This window comes from Oncorhynchus clarkii, chromosome 7 (assembly GCF_045791955.1).
Source record: "Oncorhynchus clarkii lewisi isolate Uvic-CL-2024 chromosome 7, UVic_Ocla_1.0, whole genome shotgun sequence".
Classification (NCBI taxonomy): domain Eukaryota; kingdom Metazoa; phylum Chordata; class Actinopteri; order Salmoniformes; family Salmonidae; genus Oncorhynchus; species Oncorhynchus clarkii.
The window spans coordinates 46224207-46251841 of NC_092153.1; the positions used below are offsets into that span (position 1 = coordinate 46224207).

The following is a 27635-nucleotide window of genomic DNA, read 5'->3' on the forward strand; positions in this document are numbered from 1 at the left end:
CATGTTAACCCTTTACAACCCTAAAGCCATGTTAACCCTTTACAACCCTAAACCCATGTTAACCCTTTACAACCCTAAACCCATGGCTATTTGATGTTAGCCACTGGTTAGCCACTGTATTTGGTCAGACTCTAATTCCAAGAAAATCTAGGTGAATGGTTACTGAAGGGTAGAGAGAGAGAGCATGCATGTATGTTTTGCGTGTCCTTCCCGATGGCATTAGGGTTTCCTCCTCCTACCGTGTGACCCAAACAGCACTGCAGACAGGCAGGGGCTCACGGGACTCAAAGATGTGGCCTAGAAGAGCCTTGTCCTGTCCTCCTATACAGGGCCCTCCTAATGTCCTGTCCTCCTATACAGGGCCCTCATAATGTCCTGTCCTCCTATACAGGGCCCTCATAATGTCCTGTCCTCACACACCTGGCCCTCCTAATGTCCTGTCCTCACATCCCTGTCCAGGCACGGCGCCAGGATGTTTTCTCTCCCGGGACTAAGGGGGGGCTTGACCAATATGTGGGGGTGCTAAGAGAATTGTTGATTTTCATGACTTATTTATAAGGAAGTTCTCATTTTTTCAATACAATCAGAAATAGCATTATTAATATCCTAAGTGCAGCCACAACAAGAAGTGCAATGCATTCAGCCTATGCCTGTCAACTGTGCACACACTTGTAAAACGAACTGGCTATCATCACAATCTTAGTGATTATATTTCTATTGCAAAAAAATGTACTTGTAGGCCCTAGATACAGTGGGGCAAAAAAGTATTTAGTCAGCCACCAATTGTGCAAGTTCTCCCACTTAAAAAGATGAGAGAGGCCTGGAATTTTCATCATAGGTACACTTCAACTATGACAGACAAAATGAGGGAAAAAAATCCAGAAAATCACATTGTAGGATTTTTTATGAATTGATTTGCAAATTATGGTGGAAAATAAGTATTTGGTCACCTACAAACAAGCAGGATTTCTGGCTCTCACAGACCTGTAACTTCTTCTTTAAGAGGCTCCTCTGTCCTCCACTCGTTACCTGTATTAATGGCACCTGTTTGAACTTGTTATCAGTATAAAAGACACCTGTCCACAACCTCAAACAGTCACACTCCAAACTCCACTATGGCCAAGACCAAAGAGCTGTCAAAGGACACCAGAAACAAAATGGTAGACCTGCACCAGGCTGGGAAGAATGAATCTGCAATAGGTAAGCAGCTTGGTTTGAAGAAATCAACTGTGGGAGCAATTATTAGGAAATGGAAGACATACAAGACCACTGATAATCTCCCTCGATCTGGGGCTCCACGCAAGATCTCACCCCGTGGGGTCAAAATGATCACAAGAACGGTGAGCAAAAATCCCAGAACCACACGGGGGGACCTAGTGAATGACCTGCAGAGAGCTGGGACCAAAGTAACAAAGCCTACCATCAGTAACACACTATGCCGCCAGGGACTCAAATCTTGCAGTGCCAGACGTGTCCCCCTGCTTAAGCCAGTACATGTCCAGGCCCGTCTGAAGTTTGCTAGAGAGCATTTGGATGATCCAGAAGAATATTGGGAGAATGTCATATGGTCAGATGAAACCAAAATATAACTTTTTGGTAAAAACTCAACTCATCGTGTTTGGAGGACAAATAATGCTGAGTTGCGTCCAAAGAACACCATACCTACTGTGAAGCATGGGGGTGGAAACATCATGCTTTGGGGCTGTTTTTCTGCAAAGGGACCAGGACGACTGATCCGTGTAAAGGAAAGAATAAATGGGGACATGTATCGTGAGATTTTGAGTGAAAACCTCCTTCCATCAGCAAGGGCATTGAAGATGAAACGTGGCTGGGTCTTTCAGCATGACAATGATCCCAAACACACCGCCCGGGTAACGAAGGAGGGGCTTCGTAAGAAGCATTTCAAGGTCCTGGAGTGGCCTAGCCAGTCTCCAGATCTCAACCCCATAGAAAATCTTTGGAGGGAGTTGAAAGTCCGTGTTGCCCAGCAACAGCCCCAAAACATCACTGCTCTAGAGGAGATCTGCATGGAGGAATGGGCCAAAATACCAGGAAACAGTGTGTGAAAACCTTGTGAAGACTTACAGAAAACGTTTCACCTCTGTCATTGCCAACAAAGGGTATATAACAATGTATTGAGATAAACTTTTGTTATTGACCAAATACTTATTTTCCACCATAATTTGCAAATGTATTAAAAATCCTACAATGTGATTTTCTGGATTTTTTCCCCTCATTTTGTCTGTCATAGTTGAAGTGTACCTATGGTGAAAATTCCAGGCCTCTCTCATCTTTTTAAGTGGGAGAACTTGCACAATTGGTGGCTGACTAAATACTTTTTTGCCCCACTGTATACATGCGTCCTGCTGTGTCTATCACAACGTCAGAAATGAAAGGAATAATATCTACACTGCAGCCACATCGAGAAGTGCGTTTACCATATGCCTGTCAGCTGTGCACACATGGTGTGAAATGAGTTGGCTATCATCACAATCTTAGCCATTATATTTCTATTGCAAAAATACTTGTAGGCCGACTGGCCGACAATATGCCTGCGTCTTCTTGTTCCATCCAGATCAGAGTGATTGAATCATGTTCCCACCACCGGACAGGCGCGCTCTGTCTGTAAATAAAAGGCTTTTCAGTTACTCATCAAGTGTTTTTTTTTTATAGAAGGACGATGCGTCTGTTGTGGTTCAGTGCAAATGAGTCTATGATCTTCTGGACATCCAGGGCCTTGGTTCTTTCTGCGTGTATGGACAGGCAGGCGAGGTTGTTGAGTCGAGAGTTTGCCCAGTATTTCATTCTGTATTTCATGATCCGTGTACTTAGCGTTTCGAGTATCACCTGAGATTTTCTGTGCAACTGTTTTGTCGAATTTGCCTATGAACTGTAAAAGTTCAAGGAAGTTTCCCTGGTTGACAGCCGTGTCGTTTTCTATGTCTCCTCTCTGTGAAAGTCCCTGGTATGGCAGTGTAACGCAATGACTCCACAACTGCTCTCATATACTCTCTGTGAAAGTCCCTGGTATGGCAGTGTAACGCCATGCCTCCACAACTGCTCTCATATACTCTCTGGGAAAGTCCCCGTTATTCAGTGTAACGCCATGCCTCCACGACTGCTCTCATATACTCTCTGTTCTCTGACTAGTTTAGAATGTCCGTCACTTAGAGTGTTGCATATTGTTGAGCCAGACTCTTTCTGAATAGTCCACTCATTCCACACTGTCACTTGAACAAACGTGTGGCCTTCTTCCAGTTCTGGTAGCCATCGTGGGTAAATGCCGCCTTCTCTCCACCACGGTTTCCTGGACGTTGCAAGTGGCCGCATGCAAAGCAGAAAGCATGGTCCTTTGAAATAGAATATTCCAACCATTTGTAATCCTCATACCATCTACGATTGAAGTAACGATCCTGCTGTCCAACTTTTGTGGCTGGATAACGCCAAAGAAGAGGGCGCCTTGGTTCTTCAACAGGTGACTGGCTTAAATCAGAGTGTGCTAACAGTGCAGCTAATGGTGGCTGTAGAGCAGCTAGCAGCGATAAACTGCTCTGGTGCTCCCTCACATCGTGGCTCACGAGTTTCTCTCGCCGACTCATCTTTCTTATCTTCCTCTTCTTCTTTGGCCCCCTCGGAGACAGGGTTTGGATTTTCAATTCCTACCCGCACTCTTCTCTTGATCAGAAAACGGTCCATTGCAACTGGGCGAGATGGGCAACTAGCTAGCTAGAAGTTAGCTCACATAACATAGCCTAATGTGCGTGAGCACACACACCAGACTCCCCTCCCACCACCACCACAAACACACACACACACGTCATAGGGTACACACCCATGCAGCCAGGGATCTGATTGGGAACAAAATGGCTGGTTATTAACTTTTTCATATTTCTTTATGTAAAAATGTAAAAATACCAAAACGTTTGAGGGGGCCTTACTGGGGCTACACAGATTTGTGACGGGGCTATAGCCGTCCTAGCCCCGGTGTAGCGCCGTGCATGTCCCTGGCTGTCCTAATGTCCTGTCCTCACATCCCTGGCCGTCCTAATGTCCTGTCCTCACATCCCTGGCGTCCTAATGTCCTGTCCTCTCATCCCTGGCCCTCCTAATGTCCTGTCCTCACATCCCTGGCCCTCCTAATGTATTGTCCTCACATCCCTGGCCGTCCTAATGTCCTGTCCTCACATCCCTGGCCGTCCTAATGTCCTGTCCTCACATCCCTGGCCGTCCTAATGTCCTGTCCTCACATTCCTGGCCCTCCTAATGTCCTGTCCTCACATCCCTGGCCCTCCTAATGTCCTGTCCTCACATCCCTGGCTCTCCTAATGTCGTGTCCACCCTCCCTCACTCCCTCTTCTGTTTCCTTTGGAGAGGTAAAGCAATTAAACTCAAATTCAACAACAAAACCACTGTGGAACAGCATTCTACCCCAGCATTCTACCACAACTGTTTTCTCATTTCATTTGGGGATGCTGTTGTCCGGAGCCTGCTGGTTTTCTGTTCTTCCTGATAATGAATTACACCCACCTGGTGTCCTAGGTCTAAATCAGTCCCTGCTGAGAGGGGAACAATGAAAAAACGAAATGAGTGGAACTTGCTTCGAGGTCCAGAGGTGAGTTTGAGGGTTCTGTAGTATTGATTAAAGGATTATTGTATACGGAACGATAATACAGAATTGCTTGCTCCCAGTTTCAAAAATAGATGTCTCCTACTCAGTGAGGAGCAGATTGAGGTTATAAAAGTATTGACTGAAACAGGAATGTTGTGAGGGCACAGACATTGAAATGTGTGAAATGTGCTGTGGCGGAGTTGTGTCATCTGAGCCACTCTGTCCTCTGAGCCACTATCTCTGAGTCAATAGTGTTGAAAGGGAGAGGGAAGAACAATCAGACACCAAAATATAATCAACATGTAATGACAACAGTACAATTTTAAAAGGTGCTTAACCAGCCAAAAGATATTAGGTGATTTAAAAGATAGACGGCTCCATTACCAGGTAATTGCATATATTACGTTTCAGAGCAGACATGTGTACAGGGACTCATTGGACTCCTGTTATTATGTTATATTAATAGTTGGCTTGATTTACCTCTTCCAAGATGAACTGTGCATAGTGCTTGGTATGTGTTGGTGTGTGCATTAGAGCGTATCTGTTTATATTGGATGCACATTTATATCTGTGAACATAGTTTGTCTACCTCCTGTTTAAGAGTATGAGGCATTAGTAGTGCCACTCTGGCTGCCAGGTACTCAGGCTATGGTGCCCTACATGTCCACTGAGTCTGTATGCACATACCCCCTGCTAATTTCATGCTGCTCTGGTCTGCCTTCTCCTGCAGCTTAGAGGCAGAGAGTCCGTTATGCACCAGTACACTGAGTCTTACTTTTATCCCCCTTCACCAGAATACCTGTATGTGTTAGATTAGAGAGCAGAGACCCGTACAGTAGCGGGAGGGGTTTAGGACCTAGGGTCTTATTGGTCGGTGAGGTGGCAATACAGGGTCTTGAGAGTGAAGGTCATGATGACTAGTCTATGTTGTGATTGCAGCACAGTTCTACATCCACAAGAGGAATGTATCAATAGTCATAGCAGCCTTCTTTAATTCCCTTGATTCTATAAGAGGTCAGATTTGGGATACCTGTCTTCTCTTGATTGTCCTGCCCGTCGCCCCCCCTGTTCACCACGGACCACTGCTCTGATCAGGCCTCGTCTGAGAGAATAAGCGTGGGAGAATGAAGGAGCGATAGAACAGCTCAAGATCAACAGTGAATGGAGGAAGGGAAACGAGCACATACTTGATATTGTGTAATTGAAAGGCCCTGTTTAGTGTTGCCTCCTGCTCTTCAGAATGACAACCTCCAGATGTCAGCTCCAGGGCTGCGGGGCTGACTGATGCCCCAGTGACATGCAGCCTGGCTGGGAGGAGAGAGCAGCCAGCTGGCCAGCCCGCTAGCTCTGGGCCTAGGGAGCTCCGGGTGGTTCTGGGACTGATTTCACACTCCAAGATCCCTGCTTGCGCGCACACACACACACACACACACACACACACACACACACACACACAACATACATTTCTCACAGCACAAAGAGCCTGTTCCAGTTTCCCCTTTTTTCTTTCTAATTGTGGTGATGTTTGTCATTGTGCCAGCTTCGCAGGGCTATAATTTGCCATGCTGTTTGGAGTGTGAGTCACGTGGATACACTGCAGTGGTATCATCCATAGACAGGCTCTTTGCTCTGTTGTGGCTGCCTGGCACCGCGTTTGGAGGAATGTGGGAGTTTGCCAATGCAACAGCGATCAGATGCATCGACCCCATTATCAGCGGCCCTGATGTCCTGCATTCGTCAGCGGACTAAGGTTTTGATAATGATGGCGAGCAGCAGTACTGTGTGAGTTATTCAACAGATATCGGAGGTGCCGATAAGGACTTTATCAGGGAGGAAGCACATGGGGTAGAAAAAGAGGTTCTATGCAAGAGGCAGGGAAGCCTTGGAGCATCATGGGTACCATCCTTACTCATCCTCACATAGCAGCATCTTTACATATCAACTCCACCCTCTCTGCTTTCTATCAATATAGGATCTCACATTTTATTTGTCTTTTTTCTCTGTTTTTCTCTTCCCCCTATTTCCTTTCTCTTTGTTTATGTCAAACACACAAATTCACGCATGCACGCGCACACACTACTTCCACCTGCCACCCATGAAAGTAATGGCACGCTCGCATCTCGCACCACTGCCCCTGTGCTGGTACCTGTGAGTGTTGTGGATGAGCGGAGCTGAAGCGAGAGTTATCTTATCTGGGCACCACATCTGGTCCCCTATCCCTCACTCTCCCCCCTCTCCCCTCTCTCTCTTGCCCGGCTACCTTCATCACTGCTGCTATCAGGAGGCCTGCTGTAAAGCCCTGTAGTCAAATCCACTAAGCCGTGAAGAATTAAAACAAAGGGGGGGAAATATACAGTATGTTTGCTCAGGTTTAGCTTGCATCTGTCTCTCTGTCTGACAAACCGTATGTGTATGGATAAGCTGACCTGCCCGCCGGTGATTCAAGTTTGAGTTGGGTGTGTGCGTGTCCTCTGAGTAGGTTTAACAGAAGGATTTCTGCTTGGCTTCAAGTCTACAGCAGCATGCATGTCTCTGTTTGTGGGGAGCAGGAGAAACAGCAGGATCACTGGGTCACACAAACACTACCATCTCAGGCATGAGGACACAGCAACCCTCACTGGATAGATACCATATACACTTCCCAGTGGTCTACCAATGTATGCAGTATGTCTTATAAACACATAGGGACAGATTTACAATGTGTTTACACCAGTGTGCGATGTACCTGTTAACATGAGGAGATAAAACATGAAAGAAAAAATCCCAAAAATCAAATTAGGGATTAAGATTAGGTAAAGTGTATTGTATACTGAACAAAAATATGAACACAACATGTAAAGTCTTGGTCCCATGTTTCATGATCTGAAATAAAAGATCCCAAAAAAAGATAATCCATCCATCTGACGGGTGTGGCATATCAAGAATCTGATTAAACAGCATGGTCATTACACAGGTGCACCTTGTGCTGGGGACAGTAAAAGGCCACTCAAAAATGTGGAGTTTTTGTCACACAACACTGCCACAGATGTCTTAAGTTTTGTGGGAGCGTGCAATATTTTTTTTTTTAAATGTTACCTTTTTTTAACTAGGCAAGTCAGAACAAATTCTTATTTACAATGATGGACTACCGGGGAACAGTGGGTTAACTGCCTTGTTCAATGGGAGAACGACAGATTTGTACCTTGTCAGCTCGGGGATTTGAACTTGCAACCTTTCGGTTACTAGTCCAACGCTCTAACCACTAGGCCTCATGCTCTGAGAAACTAGTCTTTGCTTATAATAGCAGTGAATCGCCAATGATCTCACACACTGCAGGATGACTGTTGGTCCTCCTAACATTCTGATCTTGCTGTTATTGAAGTGATATTTCATCAATCCATTTTCATTTGGAGTAAGGCCTCTTTCAGGGGGATATGTCACGGAATGCGTCACACGGAGCAGGATAGTTCTGAGACTGAGAAGGTCAAGTTGGAGACATCCAACTGTGATTTTTCAGACTGAGAAGATTTTTGCTGGATAAAGACATAAATAAAGTCAACCTCTGTGGACTGTACAGAGGCAATTGGTAAGCTTTCTGCAGGACTAATACCTGAAATTCATGCTAAGGCTAGGTCCTCTTCGGTGATTTGCCAAGTGCGTTAAGGTGAAGAGTCAAAAGGATTGTATGGATTGTATTTGAATTGGACATTTTATTTATTTTCATTCATTGTTGTATTATCTTCAAGAAACAGTGAAAATATGTTTTATTATGTTCCTTGTCACCTGACAAGGTTGATTTTCATGACGGATTAGTCACCTGTACTTTCCATACTCTACACTTTTAGAAGATGAACTAATAATTCATTGACACCACTCCTTTCTATTGAGACTTTACATTGTGTAGTTGGCTCTCAAGTTATTGTTGAATACTGTAGGTCAGCCAATGTACAGTATGTGTTGATTTCTTGTCTTTTCAGATTGGAGTGGAGGATATGATTGCAAGGGCCTGGGACTCTAATCCCAGGGTTATCAAGTTTCCACGGAAACATCAAAGAAGCTCTTCTGCCAATGGTCTGAGACGACAGAAGCGAGACTGGGTCATCCCACCAATCAATGTGCCCGAAAACTCTAGAGGACCCTTCCCACAAATGCTTGTCAGAGTGAGTGACAGTTATCACACTTATCAAGAACTACTGATGTGCAGTTAAGTCTAAGTTGTCTTTTTGAAATGTTAAAAAGCTACTGTATATATCCTATTCTCAGTTGGTAGTCGCTAATGCCTGTGTTGTAAACTAGAAATTAGTTAATCGTCAATTCTGATAACAACAACTCAAGCCCTGTTTTCACTCCCGCGGATCATAAGGCTTTTTACTTTTATTTGAGCCAAAGCCAAAGACATCTTCTAGCCAGACATCCCACGTTTGTCTAAGGGTCACTCACCTAGGCAACTGAAGAGAAGGGTAGAATAGATCTCGTACAATCATTATGAAGGGCTGAACAAAACACCACACTGGTAGTTTCTATCAAGGACCTTCAGCAGGTAAAGAGAATGATTTGAGTGGTGATGCAGCACCACGTGATTGGTCTGGTACGCCTTAAAACTCTACACAGACAGAAATCCAGACACACAGACAATAGGATACAGACAGATGGACACACACACAGCGCTGCTTCACCAGTTAACTGTCTTAGAAGTGACAAACCATCTCCATTCCTGTTGGCATTATATGGCAGCTCTGCCAGTGTGGTTAGTTCTGTTAGCTCCATGGTTCCAGGATGCTCCTGGAAACTGTGTGCTGCCTCTGTTCAGACGTCCAGGCCAGAGATAGCTTTCTCTGGGCCACCACAGAGCTCCCTCACGCCCATTTGTATCGCGCGGCTTACACTCCCGGATTACTGAAATCGCCTTTCACCAACGAGTCGGCAAGAGGGCAGATTTTCCACCAAAGCAAAAAAACACTCATTCACTCACCCACACAAACACACAGACTACAGGAGCAGGGTGGATGAGGGGAGGCATAGGATTGTACCACCCTGCTGGAGAAATGAACACCCCTTCATCTCCTTTCATCTCCTTCATATTCAGCGTCAGATGGTTGGGTTTACTGACACCCCGGCGGTTCCTGTGGGTGTGGGTGTGTGTGTGTGTGCAAGCGCATGCTTCGGTTATAGCCTTTAGCTGTAGTAAAATAGTTATGTTCCTTAACCATGGGGGGTGTGTGCATCACATCTGTGGCCCAGTGCGGTATTAAATGCCCTCTTCTCCCTGCAACACCGCTTGGCTGACTGGGCCGTTCCATTGTGACAGCTAGCCAGAGAGCAGAAGGGATTTAGTTCTTTATCTCTCGTCTTAGGGGGTTTTCACATATAGTCCTCTTTAAAATAACCGATCTCAGTCCTCTTTAAAGGGAACTCTGGGGTAAAAAAATAATTCAGTTCTCTTTGTATTCACACTGCCCTTGCATTTGAATTAGGACTCAACTCTTTTGCCAGTTCACTATTTTGTGGTATATGTCCTCTTTGCATTCACATTTCTATGTTTTGAAAGGATAAAGGATATTTTTCCAACATTCACTCAATGTACTCTGGGTTTTTACAAAGTACAGGGCAAGCCATTACATCAGAACAGCTAGATATACCTACACACTTAGTAAAATATTGTTATCTAGAACCGAAAAGGTTCCCTTTTAAGAACCATTTTTGGTTCCAGGTCAAACCCCTTTGGTTCCAGGTAGAATGCTTTTAGGTTCCATGTAGAACCCTTTGCACAGAGGGTTCTATATGGAACCCAAAAGGGTTCAAACTGAATCCAAAAATGATTCTACCTGGAACCAAAAGGGTTCTCCTATGCGGAGCCTTTTGGAAACCTTTTTTCTGGAAGTGTACTTACATTTTGGAAGCTAATAGATTACATTTTGGTAGCTAATAGATTACATTTTGGAAGCTAATAGATTATATTTTGGAAGCTAATAGATTGCATTTAGTTAAAAGATTTGACATAATAATTGTAATCAGAAGATACTATTAACATGTACGTCAATATTATTGGTAACAGAATAAATAGCAGAAGAAAAACTACAAATTAAATTGAATATTGTACTCCCAACGTAGGCTACTGCCCCTTTAAGACACAGGGTAGAAAATCTATTCTATGTTGTGATTCTCACCCAATATGTTGGTGTCTTCTCACACTATTCAAACCCCACTATCAAATAAACTGCTTATGAAGTGCTCTTAGCCTGTAGATCACATATTGCAAACAAATAATATGAACAAAAAATGAACACATATTTGGACATTTCTGTGCATGCTTGACAATCTCTAATCAATATCCCAAAAAGGTTTTTCTGCAATCCTGAACATTATCATCTTTTCTCTTTCGTGGGACCAATGTGAGGGTTAATGGAGGAGAAACAGTGTTGCAGTCCCCAAGCCTGGGGAGAGTTGGGTACACATTGCCCTAAAAAGGGAACCGGACTGAGGAATTCAAGCGAACTGAACTCAAACCACTTCAGTTCGATTCGCTTTGGGGGCTCTTTTGAAGGGTCTGAGTTCCTTTGGAGTGTTCACACTGCACAAAAATTGGCTGAAAGAGGGACCAAGTGTGAAAACACCCTTAGAGGTGACCGAGAACAACCTCTGTGGCTACAGCAGCACACTGACAGCACACTGAGTCCCCCATACGTCCAGAGCTTTAGAAACTCTCTGACTATCTCTAGCTCTTTTATGAGGTGAGACAGTCCCAAACAGCCAGATTCACCAGGGTTCACAACTTAAAGTAATTCCCTGTTTTCATCTGAGAAACCTTCACCAGGTTGGCCAGTTTGATTTAGTTGAACACATGGAGAAGATTTATGTTTCCATCAACACATGTAATATGAGGCCGCATGAGGCAAATGTGCCTGAGTTATTGTTTGTGATTTGTTTAACCGCAATTACATCCAAAACAGAGTCTGGATAATAAACAATAAACACACAACATTCATGATCAGCCAGTTGGTTTCCAATTAGGGACTGTTCTCAGTTTTAAGTCCATTAGTCCATTAGTGCTGGCTTGGAGTGGAGGGAGTCTGATGTCCACTTTAATCATCTGATTTTACTGCTCTTTCCAGGGATGTCTGGCTCCGGCCATATCCTTATTATCCTCACCTACCTCCACCACCACCACCACCACCACCCACCACCACCTTCACCACCCACCACTCACCACCACCCATGACCCCCACCACCACCACCTTCACCACCCACCACTCACCACCGCCATCACCACCATCACCCATGACCTCCACCACCCACCACCACCTTCACCACCCACCACTCACCACCGCCATCACCACCATCACCACCACAACCCATCACCACAACCCACCACCACCACCACTGCCACCCACAACACACCACCACCACCCCTAACTCCGCCACCCACCACCACCACACACCACCACCATTTGACCTAGATAGTTTGTGTGTATGCATTAATATGTAGGCTACATGTGCCTTTTCAAAAAAAATTACAGTTGAAGTCGGAAGTTTACTTACACCTTAGCCAAATACATTTAAACTCAGTTTTTCACAATTCCTGACATTTAATCCTAGTACAAATTCCCTGTCTTGGGTCAGTTAGGATCACCACTTTATTTTAAGAATGTGAAATGTCAGAATAATAGTAGAGAGGATGATTTATTTCAGCTTTTATTTCTTTCATCACATTCCCAGTGGGTCAGCAGTTTACATACACTCAATTAGTATTTGGTAGCATTGCCTTTAAATTATGGTCAAACATTTTGGGTAGCCTTCCACAAGCTTCCCACAATAAGTTGAGTGTATTTTGGCCCATTCCTCCTGACAGAGCTGGTGTAACTGAGTCAGGTTTGTATAGGCCTCCTTGCTCACACGCCTTTTCAGTTCTGCCCACACATTTTCTATGGGATTAAGGTCAGGGCTTTGCGATGGCCACTCCAATACCTTGACTTTGTTGTCCTTAAGCCATTTTGCCACATTTTTTCCTCCAGACATAACGATGGTCATTATGGCCAAACAGTTCTATTTTTGTTTCGTCAGACCATAGGACATTTCTCCAAAAACTACGATCTTTGTCCCCATGTGCAGTTGCAAACCGTAGTCTGGCTTTTTTATGGCGGTTTTGGAGCAGTGGCTACTTCTATGTTGAGCGGCCTTTCAGGTTATGTCGATATTGCTGTGGATATAGATACGTTTGTACCCGTTTCCTCCAGCATCTTCAGAAGGTCTTTTGCTGTTGTTCTGGGATTGATTTGCACTTTTCGCACCAAAGTATGTTCATCTCTAGGAGACAGAACGCATCTCTTTCCTGAGCAGTATGACGGCTGCTTGGTCCCAAGGTGTTTATACTTGCGTACTATTGTTTGTACAGATGAACGTGGTACCTTCAGGCATTTGGAAAATGCTCCCAAGGATGAACCACAGGTACACCTCCAATTGACTCAAATTATGTCAATTAGCCTATCAGAAGCTTCTAAAGCCATGATATCATTTTCTGGAATTTTCCAAGCTGTTTAAAGGCACAGTCAACTTAGTGTATGTAAACTTCTGACCCCCTGGAATTGTGATACAGTGAATTATAAGTGAAATAATTTGTCTGTAAACAATTGTTGGAAACATGACTTATTAAACACATTACTCATTACACATAAGGGACATTACTGCATGACACATTGAGTAAACCCCTTCCCCTTATGAACAGAGGGGAAATTATCAGAGTGAAACTAACAGCCCCAGCATTCCTCTGCAGAGAGGTTTTATGTGCAATTCACTCATGATCAATCTCAAGAAGTGTTGCTTTGGTGGCAATGGTTTACCATTGTGGTAGAATGCAGTATGCTTCCGATGCCTTCACTGTCAAATACGTTTTTGCTCATGACAGAGGGAAGAGGAGTAGAAATAGAGATTGAAAAACAGCTAGGCCTAAATAGATAGCAGATAGAGGGAGCAGAGAAATGAAAGGGAGAAAAGGGGACAGTTGAGATAGGAGGAGAGAGGGAGATATAAGCCATTTGAAGAGCATAGTAAATCTGTGAGGTGAGAGAGAGCAGCATTAGTTTCAGGCCATTTGTGGCAGTCGCATCTCAACTGTCTCCTCCAGCACCTAAGACTGGACCCAATGAGCCACATCTGATGGAAACCAGTCCAAACGGGGTAAGATGAGCCTCTCTGCTTCACTCTGTCCTCCCCACCAAACCTCACCACTGACTGCCAGTCAGACAGACACACCAACGAACAAAATCATGATAAAAGAAGGGATGAAAATAGGAGGTAAGGTTGTAAAAACACAGTCCTTGGGCAAAGTAGAAGAATGGAATGAGAGGGCCTTTGATTGAAGTCCTGGTATGTGAAGGCGAACGCCCACTCTGAAGTGGGTTGGAGCTGTAATCTGGACTGTGTCCTTTGGAAATGTATTACATTATTTTCACCACGTCAAGAACAATGAGGCAGACACCAATCAGACTAGGCTCATGTTGTTCCTTTACTGAAGACAACCAATGATGCATAATATGAGACCTCGCCTCAGGGTAGGTGTTATGGAGTTATCAAGTTCAGTGTCGGTGCTTGGGTAAAATCACTGAGGAAGCCCTGGAAAGCCAGTAAAAAAGCCATATTACAAATCAAATGTTTTTTGTCACATGTGCCAAATACCTTCATCCTGCTTGTAGACTAGTCGAACGTCAATGCCATCCTCCTCTCTTTCATGTTGGCAAAACGGGTCTATGGCTCTGTCATACAGTACACTTGTAGTTTTTTGTTGTCATAGGCTACCTAGCTAAAATGTTTGCTAGCCTAACTTCCTCCCATGGGCAACAATGAACCAGCTACGTTAGCTAGCTAGTTAATGTGAACCTACTAGGCTACATATTGAACTTGAATCGTCTCAGGCCAGTGGCACAACATATTCATTTATGGTTAGATCAGAATCGCCATCAAAATCCACAAGTCCAAATCCCCATCTCCATCCATGGCTTAGGAAAGGGACGATTTAGCAAGCTAGCTACTGCAGGACATCAACACAAGCTAGCTACTGCAAGACATCAACACAAGCTAACTACTGCAGGACATCAACACAAGCTAGCTACTGCAGGACATCAACACAAGCTAGCTACTGCAGGACATCAACACAAGCTAGCTACTGCAGGACATCAACACAAGCTAGCTACCGCAGGACATCAACACAAGCTAGCTACCGCAGGACATCAACACAAGCTAGCTACCGCAGGACATCAACACAAGCTAGCTACCGCAGGACATCAACACAAGCTAGCTACCGCAGGACATCAACACAAGCTAGCTACCGCAGGACATCAACACAAGCAGACCAGAAACTGAGAAGTTTTTCTGAAAATGATGTTTTGCAAAGGAAGTGATTTGAGTGGTCTGAAGCCAAATCCAAACTGGCCAAATGCTTGGTGGCACCAATCAATCAAATGCTACGGCGACAACATGTTGTACTCTTTTGGTCCAGACAGCAACAGATACCTGGGCTACACAGACTGAGACATATCATACGAATTAACAGAAGACAAAAATGTATGTCTTTGCAGGACGTAACATATCATGAGAAATGGATGACGTTGTACACAACTGTGCACCATTTCCAGGAACCCGTTTTGCCACTAAATTACACCCGGTTGTCTCTCGACTCAATAAACCTGGTGTTCAGTTCAGCAGCTGGAGTTGGTGTATGTGTGGGAGAGAATCATCTCTGTGGTAATGCTGTTTATTTAGAACCAGATAGGAACACTTTATTGGTTTATTAATACATTCATATTCCACTGTTATTTTAGTCTAGCATAATGTCTCTATGTTACCGCTAGTTTTTATTCAAAGCTTAACATTAAAATGCATTAGGAAACTTGTATAGGATGTGTGTGTGTGTGTGTGTGTGTGTGTGTGTGTGTGTGTCCGCTTTCGCCCGTACGTGTGTGTCCTAAGTGCTTGTGCCTGTATTTGCAGCATCCCAGTTGGACAATTAGAGGGTGACAGTCCCATTACTGCGGACCTAGCTGTACAAAGGCATTGCCTCCACTGACTGACAGAGAGCTCTGCCCCTCACTAAATAACTGTCAGCCTGCAGTCCTCAGCCTTGACCCCTCTGGCAGCCTCCCTCGGAGACACACAATGCCACTCCTGAGCCCTCATTGGCAGGCCTTGCACCTCCCACAGCCAAACCAAAAAATCCATTCAGCTCCTGGCTCCACCTGATTCGCCAGGCTTTGGCTGCCCACAGCTTGCCAATAGGGCGCTAATGTAGCCTCAGGGTGTTGGTGATTGGCCGGAGTGGAAGTGTTGGTGCATTCTGCAGGTCTCCCAGGAATAGGCTAGAGGAAGCAAATTGAGTCGTGGAAGTGGATTGGGCAATAGAAGGGAGGGAGGTTAGCAAGCAGCGGTGGAGGAAAACTGCAGCAGCAGCACAAACCCAACCTGCCCCACTCCTCCTCCCCTTCTTCCTCCTCTTCCCCCACCAAACAGCAGCAGCCACATCTTTACTCTAATTATACATAGTGTGTTTCCCTGTACGGCCGTCTCCTGGGATCTGCCTATTGTCCTTGTGTTAAGAAACCTCAGGGACCGGGAAGAAAGCAGCCATTTAACGAGTCATCTGTCTCCAGGGCCCTCTGTCTTTATGTTGTGGAGAGAGAAAAAAGCAGTGTTGCCCTCTGCCTCATCCATTCAGCCTGGAGAGCAAGGGAATGTGGCTGGCTTTATACTGCAGTCTGACCTGCAGGCAGAATGTGTGTCTGTTTCTACTCTATTCTTCCTGGATGGGGATGATTGTTAATGCAGAGAGGCCACTGGTCTATTTCAACAAAGTTCTTGCTGGCTTCTCTGATCTTTGATCTAAATTGGCCGGCTAATGTAATAATTGGGGTTGTTAGTCTGTTTTTAATTTCCATTCATATTTGTACTCTTTCTAATTATCCCCTCTACCCCACGTTCTGCACCTCTGTCAGGGTAATGGTATGTTTGTGTGCATGCGTGCATATGTGTGTCCGTGTGTGTTTGTTTGTGCCTGCGATACAATAGCCAAACCACCAATTTGTAGAATATTTCAGAGGAAGACCAGGTGTGGGAAAAAATGTATATGTCAAGAAATCTGTTTGCAACAAGGTTACTCTCAAGCTCAGAGCCTCTCGGTGAAGACATGAAGTCTCTCTGAAAGCATGTCTTTAATGTGATGGTGTTTGTATTGGGAAAGTGCTGCTGGCGCTGTAAAGGGTAAATGTAGCCTGTTTATGTGATATGGCTATGAGGTTGGAGATGTGTCTCTGAAGTTGTTTTCTCTCCTGTTACTTCACCTCTTTGTTTTCTTACCTAACACTATCTCCCTAGTGGTTAGTGTGTTGGGCCAGTAACCGAAATGTCACTGGTTTGATTACCAGAGCCGACAAGTAGAAAAACCTGTTGATGTGCCATTGAGCAAGGCACTAAACCCCTATTTGTTCCAGGGACGCCGTACTACTATGGCTGACCCTGTAAAACAACATATTTCACTGCACCTATCTGGTGTTTGTGACGATACATTTCTGTTGCTGTATTTTGGGGGTGTTTCTTCTCTTCTCTTACCCTAGATCAAAGCATCTCTTAGGGAGACAAGTTGAACACACAAAGAAGTCGACCTATGCATCATGTCCCCACATATCTTTCACATATTCTTCACATAACTTTTCACTGAGATAAAGTAATGGATATTTGGCCAATTATTGCAGTAGAGGATTAGGCCAAGTTGCTCTGTGGGATGAGAGGATTTAGCTCAATAGGACATTGTGTGTGGAGTAGAATGGAGTAGAATGCCTGAGTGTGAATGTCAATAGCAGACCAGGAATACCTCCTCGTCAGGTGGCTACTACTGCTCATTTATATTGATGGAGCTCCTCTCTGTGGTACCTGTTCAGGGAAGGATGGAGGGAAAGAGAGGGAGAGAGAGCGGGGGCAGAGAGGGAACAGAGGGGAGAGAGAGGAGAGGGGGTAACGAAGGAGGGAGAGCTGAAACTAAAATCCATATTTCAGTGCCCTGGTACTGTGCTTTGTTCATTTCCCATTCAGCTTCCGATCCATAATGGAGTACCCTGTGTGCAGAGCCGCAGACACAGCTGTTCTTTATGGGATCAGGGATAACTGTGTGCGACTGTGGCTGTCAGTGGCTCTCACTTGAGAGATATTAAACCTGAGCTCAGTGCAGCTCCTTCTCCAGCCATACCTCCACTATGACTATTTAAAACAATATCTCAAGAATTCATTTTGTTTGCCAGTGGCACTAAACTGGCATGTTTTTATATGCTCGCATTCTTGCATGTAAGGTTGTTATTTTACTTTGTGTGAGGACGGAAAACTTTGAAGGCTGGCAAAACTTGAGCTTTGAATATCGCCCAGTTGGTATTTTATTTCAGTCTGTTCAGTCTCTCTCTCTCTCCTCTCTCTCCTCTCTCTCCTCTCTCTCTCTCTCTCTCTCTCTCTCTCTCTCCTCTCTCTCCTCTCTCTCCTCTCTCTCTCTCTCTCTCTCTCTCTCTCTCTCTCTCTCTCTCTCTCTCTCTCTCTCTCTCTCTCTCTCTCTCTCTCTCTCTCTCTCTCTCTCTCTCTCTCTCCCCCCCCCCCCACTGCCTCCACCCCTCTCTGTCACTTTGTTTGTAATAAATGCCCTATGCAAGAATCTGAATTTCTCTATCATCAAAACCAGAGATATCTTTTCTGTCAGCTCTTTGAAGACAGACAAGCATACAGCAGGAAAGATCACAGCAAGACAACACTTAAATTTAGGTGGAGTCAAACAAAGCATGTACTTTTGCCATTTCCCTGATGTTGAACAAAAGGAACAAAGAGGTTGAATGAAAAAAGGATGCATCATCAAAATGAAATGGCTTCGCACAAAACAGAGATGATTCAGGGATTCCTGTGCTTCTTTGGGATTTCATTTTTCTCGTACTCTATACTGTCTTTGAATATCACTTCAATCATGTAGCGACTTGTTATCAAAGACATTAGACGCCCCTATGAGGAAGTATCCATCCTGGTCACTGCCCTGTATGATCGCCTGTAGTGCCCCCTAAAGGAAAGCCTGTGAACAGCAATCTTATTCTCACTATTCTGACTGCTGACCCAACTATCTATGTCGCAAGTATTTTAGACATTGGTTTGTGTGTGCATGTGCATCTAAGAGAGAGACAGAGGGAAGTTGAGAGAATAAGGGGGAAAAGGGAAGGAGAGCGTTAACTTGCCAGTCAGACAGTGAGAATAAATGGTGGTGTCGCATATAATTCCCATTAAAGCCATGCAGATATTTGCAGAGAGCTCTTAATTAGGGGTGACAGTTGTGACGGCTGCAGTGTGACAGAGAGGTTCCCAGAAGGCTTAGTCGTCTCCTGATTGGCTGGCATTGCCCGATCTGTCTGTCATCACCCCCTCTTACTATCCAAAGCACGGTCACAACGTCTCAGGGCTGACACGGTAACAGTGCAACTAATAAACACCACTGTTTCTTATCCCTCTGACTCTCTCTACGTGTACTGTTGAGGTGCCACCTCAGACTAGTGCTACTTCATCTCTCTCCACGGTAGAGAGTGGTACAGAGCAGTGACCCTTTTAATGACAATGTTATCTAGAAAGGGTTACAACATTCTCCCTTCTATTTACACTTTACACCAGGGTATCCCAAACTCGGTTCCCCCCCCCCCACCAACCTTTATTTATTAACTAGGCAAGTCAGTTAAGAACAAAATTCTAATTTACAATGACGGCCTACAAAAATAAGGAGAGAGACGTCATAGAATGAAGGAATTTGTGCGGCCCGGCCTTCAACCATTTAAAAAAAAATATATATATATATATATATATATCAAAGTGTTTAAACCTCAGATTACCATTTTATATATGACATTAGCCTGTAGCACACCTTGCTGAATATACAGTGCCTTGCGAAAGTATTCGGCCCCCTTGAACTTTGCGACCTTTTGCCACATTTCAGGCTTCAAACATAAAGATATAAAACTGTATTTTTTTTGTGAAGAATCAACAACAAGTGGAACACAATCATGAAGTGGAACGACATTTATTGGATATTTCAAACTTTTTTAACAAATCAAAAACTGAAAAATTGGGCGTGCAAAATTATTCAGCCCCCTTAAGTTAATACTTTGTAGCGCCACCTTTTGCTGCGATTACAGCTGTAAGTCGCTTGGGGTATGTCTCTATCAGTTTTGCACACCGAGAGACTGAAATTTTTTCCCATTCCTCCTTGCAAAACAGCTCGAGCTCAGTGAGGTTGGATGGAGAGCATTTGTGAACAGCAGTTTTCAGTTCTTTCCACAGATTCTCGATTGGATTCAGGTCTGGACTTTGACTTGGCCATTCTAACACCTGGATATGTTTATTTTTGAACCATTCCATTGTAGATTTTGCTTTATGTTTTGGATCATTGTCTTGTTGGAAGACAAATCTCCGTCCCAGTCTCAGGTCTTTTGCAGACTCCATCAGGTTTTCTTCCAGAATGGTCCTGTATTTGGCTCCATCCATCTTCCCATCAATTTTAACCATCTTCCCTGTCCCTGCTGAAGAAAAGCAGGCCCAAACCATGATGCTGCCACCACCATGTTTGACAGTGGGGATGGTGTGTTCAGCTGTGTTGCTTTTACGCCAAACATAACGTTTTGCATTGTTGCCAAAAAGTTCAATTTTGGTTTCATCTGACCAGAGCACCTTCTTCCACATGTTTGGTGTGTCTCCCAGGTGGCTTGTGGCAAACTTTAAACAACACTTTTTATGGATATCTTTAAGAAATGGCTTTCTTCTTGCCACTCTTCCATAAAGGCCAGATTTGTGCAATATACGACTGATTGTTGTCCTATGGACAGAGTCTCCCACCTCAGCTGTAGATCTCTGCAGTTCATCCAGAGTGATCATGGGCCTCTTGGCTGCATCTCTGATCAGTCTTCTCCTTGTATGAGCTGAAAGTTTAGAGGGACGGCCAGGTCTTGGTAGATTTGCAGTGGTCTGATACTCCTTCCATTTCAATATTATCGCTTGCACAGTGCTCCTTGGGATGTTTAAAGCTTGGGAAATCTTTTTGTATCCAAATCCGTCTTTAAACTTCTTCACAACAGTATCTCGGACCTGCCTGGTGTGTTCCTTGTTCTTCATGATGCTCTCTGCGCTTTTAACGGACCTCTGAGACTATCACAGTGCAGGTGCATTTATACGGAGACTTGATTACACACAGGTGGATTGTATTTATCATCATTAGTCATGTAGGTCAACATTGGATCATTCAGAGATCCTCACTGAACTTCTGGAGAGAGTTTGCTGCACTGAAAGTAAAGGGGCTAAATAATTTTGCACGCCCAATTTTTCAGTTTTTGATTTGTTAAAAAAGTTTGAAATATCCAATAAATGTCGTTCCACTTCATGATTGTGTCCCACTTGTTGTTGATTCTTCACAAAAAAATACAGTTTTATATCTTTATGTTTGAAGCCTGAAATGTGGCAAAAGGTCGCAAAGTTCAAGGGGGCCGAATACTTTCGCAAGGCACTGTATCTGTCCACAAGGTCTTTCTTTGTTGATTTATTTATTTCTGGGTTCTTGTGAATAATTTGAGGATGGAAAAATCCGATGTTGAACGAGAAAGAAATAAGATGACCAACATCAACTAAACATCAAATTACTCCCTATCAGTGTAGACATCAAATGGACAGGCGCAATCATAAACACTTGAATCAATTAAATGGGCCGACTGAAAGTTCCCACTCGTGAACTAATTAGAGGCACAGCAGCAGCGCTAAATCAATGGAAATGTATTCCTTTAGATTCTGTCTGTGTTTTGCTGCCTCTCCCTATCTTTCTCCCTGGAGAGTTAAACAGAATGCTAATTTCTCATCTGATTCTTCATCTGTCCACGGTTGACAGTAATTAAGGCAGTCACTCTTAAAGAACTACAAATGTGTCACTTATCAGATATCTGTTCTGTCAGACACAGAACCAACCCGTCCTTTACATCTTCTAGTCTGTCCCGTCTAGGAGAGAGACGGAAGGATAGAAAAGCTGCCTTTCATCATTAGCACTCCATTCAAACAACTCAATTGAGCAGTCGTCACTCAGGGGAGTCCCAGGACTCTGAGATTCCGCACCTCTTCATTTATTCAATTTATCGATACAACGAGTGTTCGTTAAGAGACACTCAAAGAATGTGACATCTGGTCTCAGGTGGCCTTAAAGTGGAATTCTAAGCAGCTAGAAGCAGAGGCGATGTGCCATGTGAAAGCTTCCTTCCTCTTGGGTCTATTACACTTAACATGTCATCAACACGGCGTGGCTTTGATGTTCTGTGAAGAGACCGCATGCCTGGGTGTGGAATCTGTGGATGCGGATCCAAGGCGTGTGGAAATTTCAGATGTGTATTTTTCACATGGCGGCCTCCTGAACGATTCAACTGAAATAGTCATTTTGATGCACACGTTAGAGGCCGCAGAGTGAATCCTTTACCTGTCAAACATTTCAGTACACACAGACATGGGTGCCTACAGAGCTGCCTCATTTGTACACAGGGGGAAAATACTGTTGTATGTAGACATTCCCGCTCTGTTAAAGAATTCTGTACCTTTCCACAACTAGAATGTGTGTTTTACTAATATATTTGGCATTTTTTGGGATAGGGAAGAATATACAGCCTCTGCACATTGCTCAACTCTAATAGAGGTGATATTATTACAAGGAAGCAGTATGTGTGAGCAATCTGTTATTCTACATATCCTCTCTCTGAAACGCATTTGAGATTGAAATTCCAGTGTTGTGTAGCCACATCCAGTCAGTGTGACAAGAGATGTGGGTCTGTGGGTGGAGAGGAATAAGTCTGATTAGATGGGGAGAGTAATCATCACAGAACAGCGCTTCCAGTCAGTCAGTCACACTGATCAGAGTTGCCTGAGTGCTTTGATAGATAACGGCTGCAATAAAATGCCCTACTGCCCACACACGATCTCAGAAAGATGAAGTGTTACACACAACACATGTACAGGTAGCTGACAAAATAATGGAACCACTTGAGTAAATGTGGGATGCAAGGTATACTGAAAGCAGATGCTTCCACACAGGTGTGGTTCCTGAGTTACTAAGCAATTAACATCCCATCATGTATAAAAATGCCGGATGAGCATGAAAACAATGTAAACCCTATGCCAAATGTTGGAATTTCTATTGGAAGAATGGTGTCACATCCCTCCAATAGAGTTCCAGACACTTGTAGAATCTATGCCAAGGAGCATTGAAGATGTTCTGGCTCATCGCCCTATTAAGACACTTTATGTTGGTGTTTCCTGTATTTTGGCAGTTACCTGTATATTAGCCATTATGTCTCCTATTGGAATTGATTGCAAATGAGAAAGACGACAATGGAAGCTCATGGAAAAGAGATTGCAGTGGCAGGTAGTGAGTGAATTTAAGATGGATGTGTAGGAAATTAAGAGAAGGGTATCATGTTCAAACAGAGAAATGTTTTATGCAAAAGCCAGTTGCCGGTCGTCGGATGAAGTAATTTCATTTTCACGCATGATTTCCAGCCCCGCAGACCAGGAGAATTGCATAGGAGAGAGAGAGAGGATTTATTTTTACAATTTGAATATGTGATTACTCCTCCCGACTTGTTACCGTGGAGATGGTTCATTCCCCTCAGAGACAACAAAAAAAAAATCTCTAAACGTAAAAACACAAACAGTTTGCCCTAAAAAACACATATGCAAATTGAGAGAAAATTGTCTAAACTTTCCACCACTTAAAAGTAGATGAAATCTAATCTTCAATATGCCATCTCACCTGCGCTACACCTCTCAGAACCAATTATCACAAGCAGACAGATTTCTCTTTTGCACTTTAGTTCTAACTTGCACATTTACCAACTCTTCCTTTGAGTTCAGTCCTCAAAGGGCTTCTTTGTAACGTGTTAGGCTGATCAGAGCAGATGCATGCCTCACCGTACATCTTCTTTAGTATCATACATTTCATCATATTCCCTGTCAAGTGCTCTTGACAGTTTTAGATTGTGACTCACTTGAATCTTCATGATCCACCTTGGAACCTTGAGGCTCTCATTCAATCTAAACTGTCGGATAAGTCAAAACAACACAGGGTGATATTCTATGTCGTGCTGCCGATGCTTTTATCCAATGTGACTTACAGTCGTGTGCAAACATTCTACGTATGGGTTGTCCCGGGAATCGATCCCACTACCCTGGATCCCACTACCCTTTTACAAGTAAAAGGCTCTACCAACTGAGCTACAAAGGACCACAAATATCGCCCTGTACCCTTTCTGAGCCGTGCTTGTCTCATATAACGTGTAATACATAGTGTTTATATCTCCCTCTGCCAGATCCGCTCGGACCAGGACCTGGAGAAAGGGATCCGCTACAGCATCACTGGAGCAGGGGCGGACCAGCCTCCCATTGACGTGTACAACATTGACCCTGTACACGGCAAGATGTTTGTCACCAGACCCCTGGACAGAGAGGAGAGGGCCTCCTACCATGTGAGTTACATTGCTTGTTACTGTCCCTCCACACATCTGTCTGTCTGTCCGTCTGTCTGTGCAGGGTGGCAGCTGTAATTCACAGTGACACAGTAATGGCAGGCAAACATTACACAGTTTTGTCACGAATTCATCACGATTTTGCCACTGCAAAACAAATGTTCCAACAAATGTTCTATGAACTTGTTCTAGGATCAGTACGTCAGGACTCGTGTAGTTTGAGCGGGTCAAGGACGCACCGATGATGGCTGTTCCGTTCTCCAGACTCCTGTCGGATATCTGACATGTCCAATATTTAGATATTTTGGTCATGCATCTTGTATTATGAGCAGTGCTCCCCCACGTGATTGGGCAAGGACTGCTGCCAATAGCCAATGAGGGTTCAGCACGTTAGACCAAAACAATGATGGCGAAGAGGAAAGCGACAACAACACACACCGTGTGGGCCGAGGTGATGGAAGACATCGGTGGTGCTGTGGAGAGAACGCAGCTGCCTTTTCAATTGGCGAGTTCCTCTTTGAATATTTTAGACCATTCCATTGGTCCTTAATTGAAATCGCCACACACCTGGGGCCGTGCAAAACAAACACCACCAATATTACATCCGCATCCTACCAGGACTCCTACCATGACAGAAACCAAAAAGATAATTTCATGTTATCATTATTATTTCATATTAAGTCCATATTCTGCGCCTCCGTATCTTTTTTGATATTACGACACTTAATAACGTAGACACTAATGAAGCAGCTCACAGTTTGCGTGCCGGCATTTCTTTCCTACAGCATCCAGGAAATGCAGTGCGGGATCAACTAGGGCATCATCGTGTAATGTGAGCACCCACTTCCTGGGGTTGATGATGGTCAGAATGAAAGATTTGGGACAAGGAAACCGCAGAATGTGAGCTGTTTTAGAAGTGGTGTAGTGTGTATTCTCAGCAAAAGACTGGGAATCACGAGTACTGCTGTCTCAGATTCCGAGTACTGCCCTTTACCAACACGGTCTGGTTTTGGGCCCGACTTTCCTTTCTGTGCGAAATGAAAGAAAGATTGCCTTGACAGAGCACAGATTTCTGCAGCCACTCAAGCTGTCAATTAGGCTAGATTGAGGTTTTTCAGCAGAGAGAGCGAGACGGCTTGGAAAAGGAGTGTGTTCGTCTTCCACTGCTAATGAACAGGCAGTGTTCTGGGTGTTCTGTTAGGGGATCACACACATTGTCTACAGTTGCCTGTTTACCCCCATCAGACTGGAACATGTACCCCGTGAACTCTTACTGCACACTTCAGACATGCTCACAACATCTCATAACAATGGCCACTAACTACCACATCAAAAATATAGCCCTACTGTAAACACGATTATATTACATGATTTGATTTACATTTTTGCTGGTTCCCAGTCCATATGGGCTTATTTATTTATTTAACTAGGCATGTCAGTTAAGAACAAAATCGGATTTACAATGACAGCCTACCGGGGAACAGTGGGTTAGCTGCCTTGTTCAGGGGCAGAATGACAGATTTTTATCTTGTCAACTCGGTGATTCCATCTAGCAACCTTTTGGTTACTGGCCCAACGCTCTAACCACTAGGCTACCTGCCACCCTATATAACACAATATCAAGTATGTGCTACCTTAGTAAACCAGCTCATAAATGTATTTTGTTAATCCTAAAGACAGATTTAGCTTTATTACAAACACTTAAAACACACAGTTCTCCATAACAGATTAGCAGCCAACTCTTAAGATCCTGTCAGTCAGTAAGTCCAAGGCCCTCCCTGCTTTTTGCAGCTCTCTCATCTCTCCTTGGCCTGACTCACTCATCTCTCAGGGTTCCTGTTGGTCCACTTAGTTCCAGATGAGGTCCTGTCTGTCATTACTCCTACAGTATCAGTCACTATTCCAGAGCCTATCGTCTGTTGGAGGTGGAGGTCTAACCTGGCCAGGCTGGCCCCGTGGTGTCTGGACTCTTTATGAGGCTGGTGGATGTTAGTACACCTGCTGCTACACCTCTTGGCATTGGAGGGATCAATAAGTCATACAGGTCCTTGGGTTCTTGTTAAGTTCTAGTGGACTGGACTGGCAACTGTAAACAACTATAAACAACCCTGATCTTGAGAGGAGCCTGGTGTTAGAGCCTGGTGTTAGAGCCTGGTGTTAGAGCCTGGTGTTAGATACCTGGTGTTAGATACCTGGTGTTAGATACCTGGTGTTACCACTTGAGAGGAGCCTGGCGTTAGTGCCTGAGAGGAGCCTGGTGTTAGATCCTGGTGTTAGAACCTAAGAGAATTCTGGTGTTACATCCTGAGAGGAGCCTGGTGTTAAAACCTGAGAGGAGCCAGGTGTTAGAGCCTGAGAGGAGCCTGGTGTTACAGCTTGAGAGGAGCCTGGTGTTACAGCTTGAGAGGAGCCTGGTGTTACAGCTTGAGAGGAGCCTGGTGTTACAGCTTGAGAGGAGCCTGGTGTTAGTGTCTGAGAGGAGCCTGGTGTTAGTGTCTGAGAGGAGCCTGGTGTTAGAGCCTGGTGTTAGAGCCTGGTGTTAGAGCCTGGTGTTAGAGCCTGGTGTTAGAGCCTGGTGTTAGAGCCTGGTGTTAGAGCCTGGTGTTAGAGCCTGGTGTTAGATACCTGGTGTTAGATACCTGGTGTTACCACTTGAGAGGAGCCTGGCGTTAGTGCCTGAGAGGAGCCTGGTGTTAGATCCTGGTGTTAGAACCTAAGAGAATTCTGGTGTTACATCCTGAGAGGAGCCTGGTGTTAGAGCCTGTTGTTAAAGCATGAGAGTAGCCTGATGTTAAAGTCTGAGAGGAGCCTGTTGTTAGAGCCTGGTGTTAGAGCCTGGTGTTAGAGCCTGGTGTTAGAGCCTGAGAGGAGCCTGATGTTAGAGCCTGAGAGGAGCCGGGTGTTAGAGCCTGAGGAGCCTGGTGTTAGAACCTGGTGTTAGAACCTGGTGTTAGAGGCTGGTGTTAGAGACTGGTGTTAGAGGATGGTGTTAGAGCCTGAGAGGAGCCTGGTGTTAGAGACTGGTGTTAGAGGATGGTGTTAGAGCCTGAGAGGAGCCTGGTGTTAGGACCTGGTGTTAGAGCCTGAGAGGAGCCTGGTGTTAAAGCCTGAGAGGAGCCTTGTGTTAGAACCTGGTGTTGGAACCTGGTGTTGGAACCTGGTGTTGGAGCCTGGTGTTGGAGCCTGGTGTTAAAGCGTGAGAGGAGCCTGGTGTTAGAGCCTGATGTTAGAACTTGAGAGGAGCCTAATGTTAGAGCCTGGTGTTAGAACCTGAGAGGAGCCTGGTGTTAGAATCTGGTGTTAGAGCCTGGTGTTAGACCCTGAGAGGAGCCTGGTGTTAAAGCCTGAGAGGAGCCTAATGTTAGAGCCTGGTGTTAGAACCTGAGAGGAGCCTAATGTTAGAGCCTGGCATTAGATCCTGAGAAGAGCCTGGTGTTAGAACCTGGTGTTAGAGCCTGAAAGGACCCTTATGTTAAAGTCTGAGAGGAGCCTAATGTTAGAGCCTGGTG

At 44.5% G+C, this 27635-nt stretch overlaps 1 protein-coding gene across 1 annotated transcript in view; it reads left to right on the plus strand.

The window, feature by feature from the left end:
- LOC139413384 (cadherin-4-like) overlaps positions 1–27635 on the plus strand; it is a 247014-nt gene that overhangs the window by 167054 nt on the left and 52325 nt on the right. The window contains exons 5-6 of the mRNA XM_071160707.1: positions 8566–8748; positions 23971–24126. Of these exons, the coding sequence (XP_071016808.1) occupies positions 8566–8748; positions 23971–24126 (339 nt within the window). The remainder of the gene's footprint in view (positions 1–8565; positions 8749–23970; positions 24127–27635) is intronic.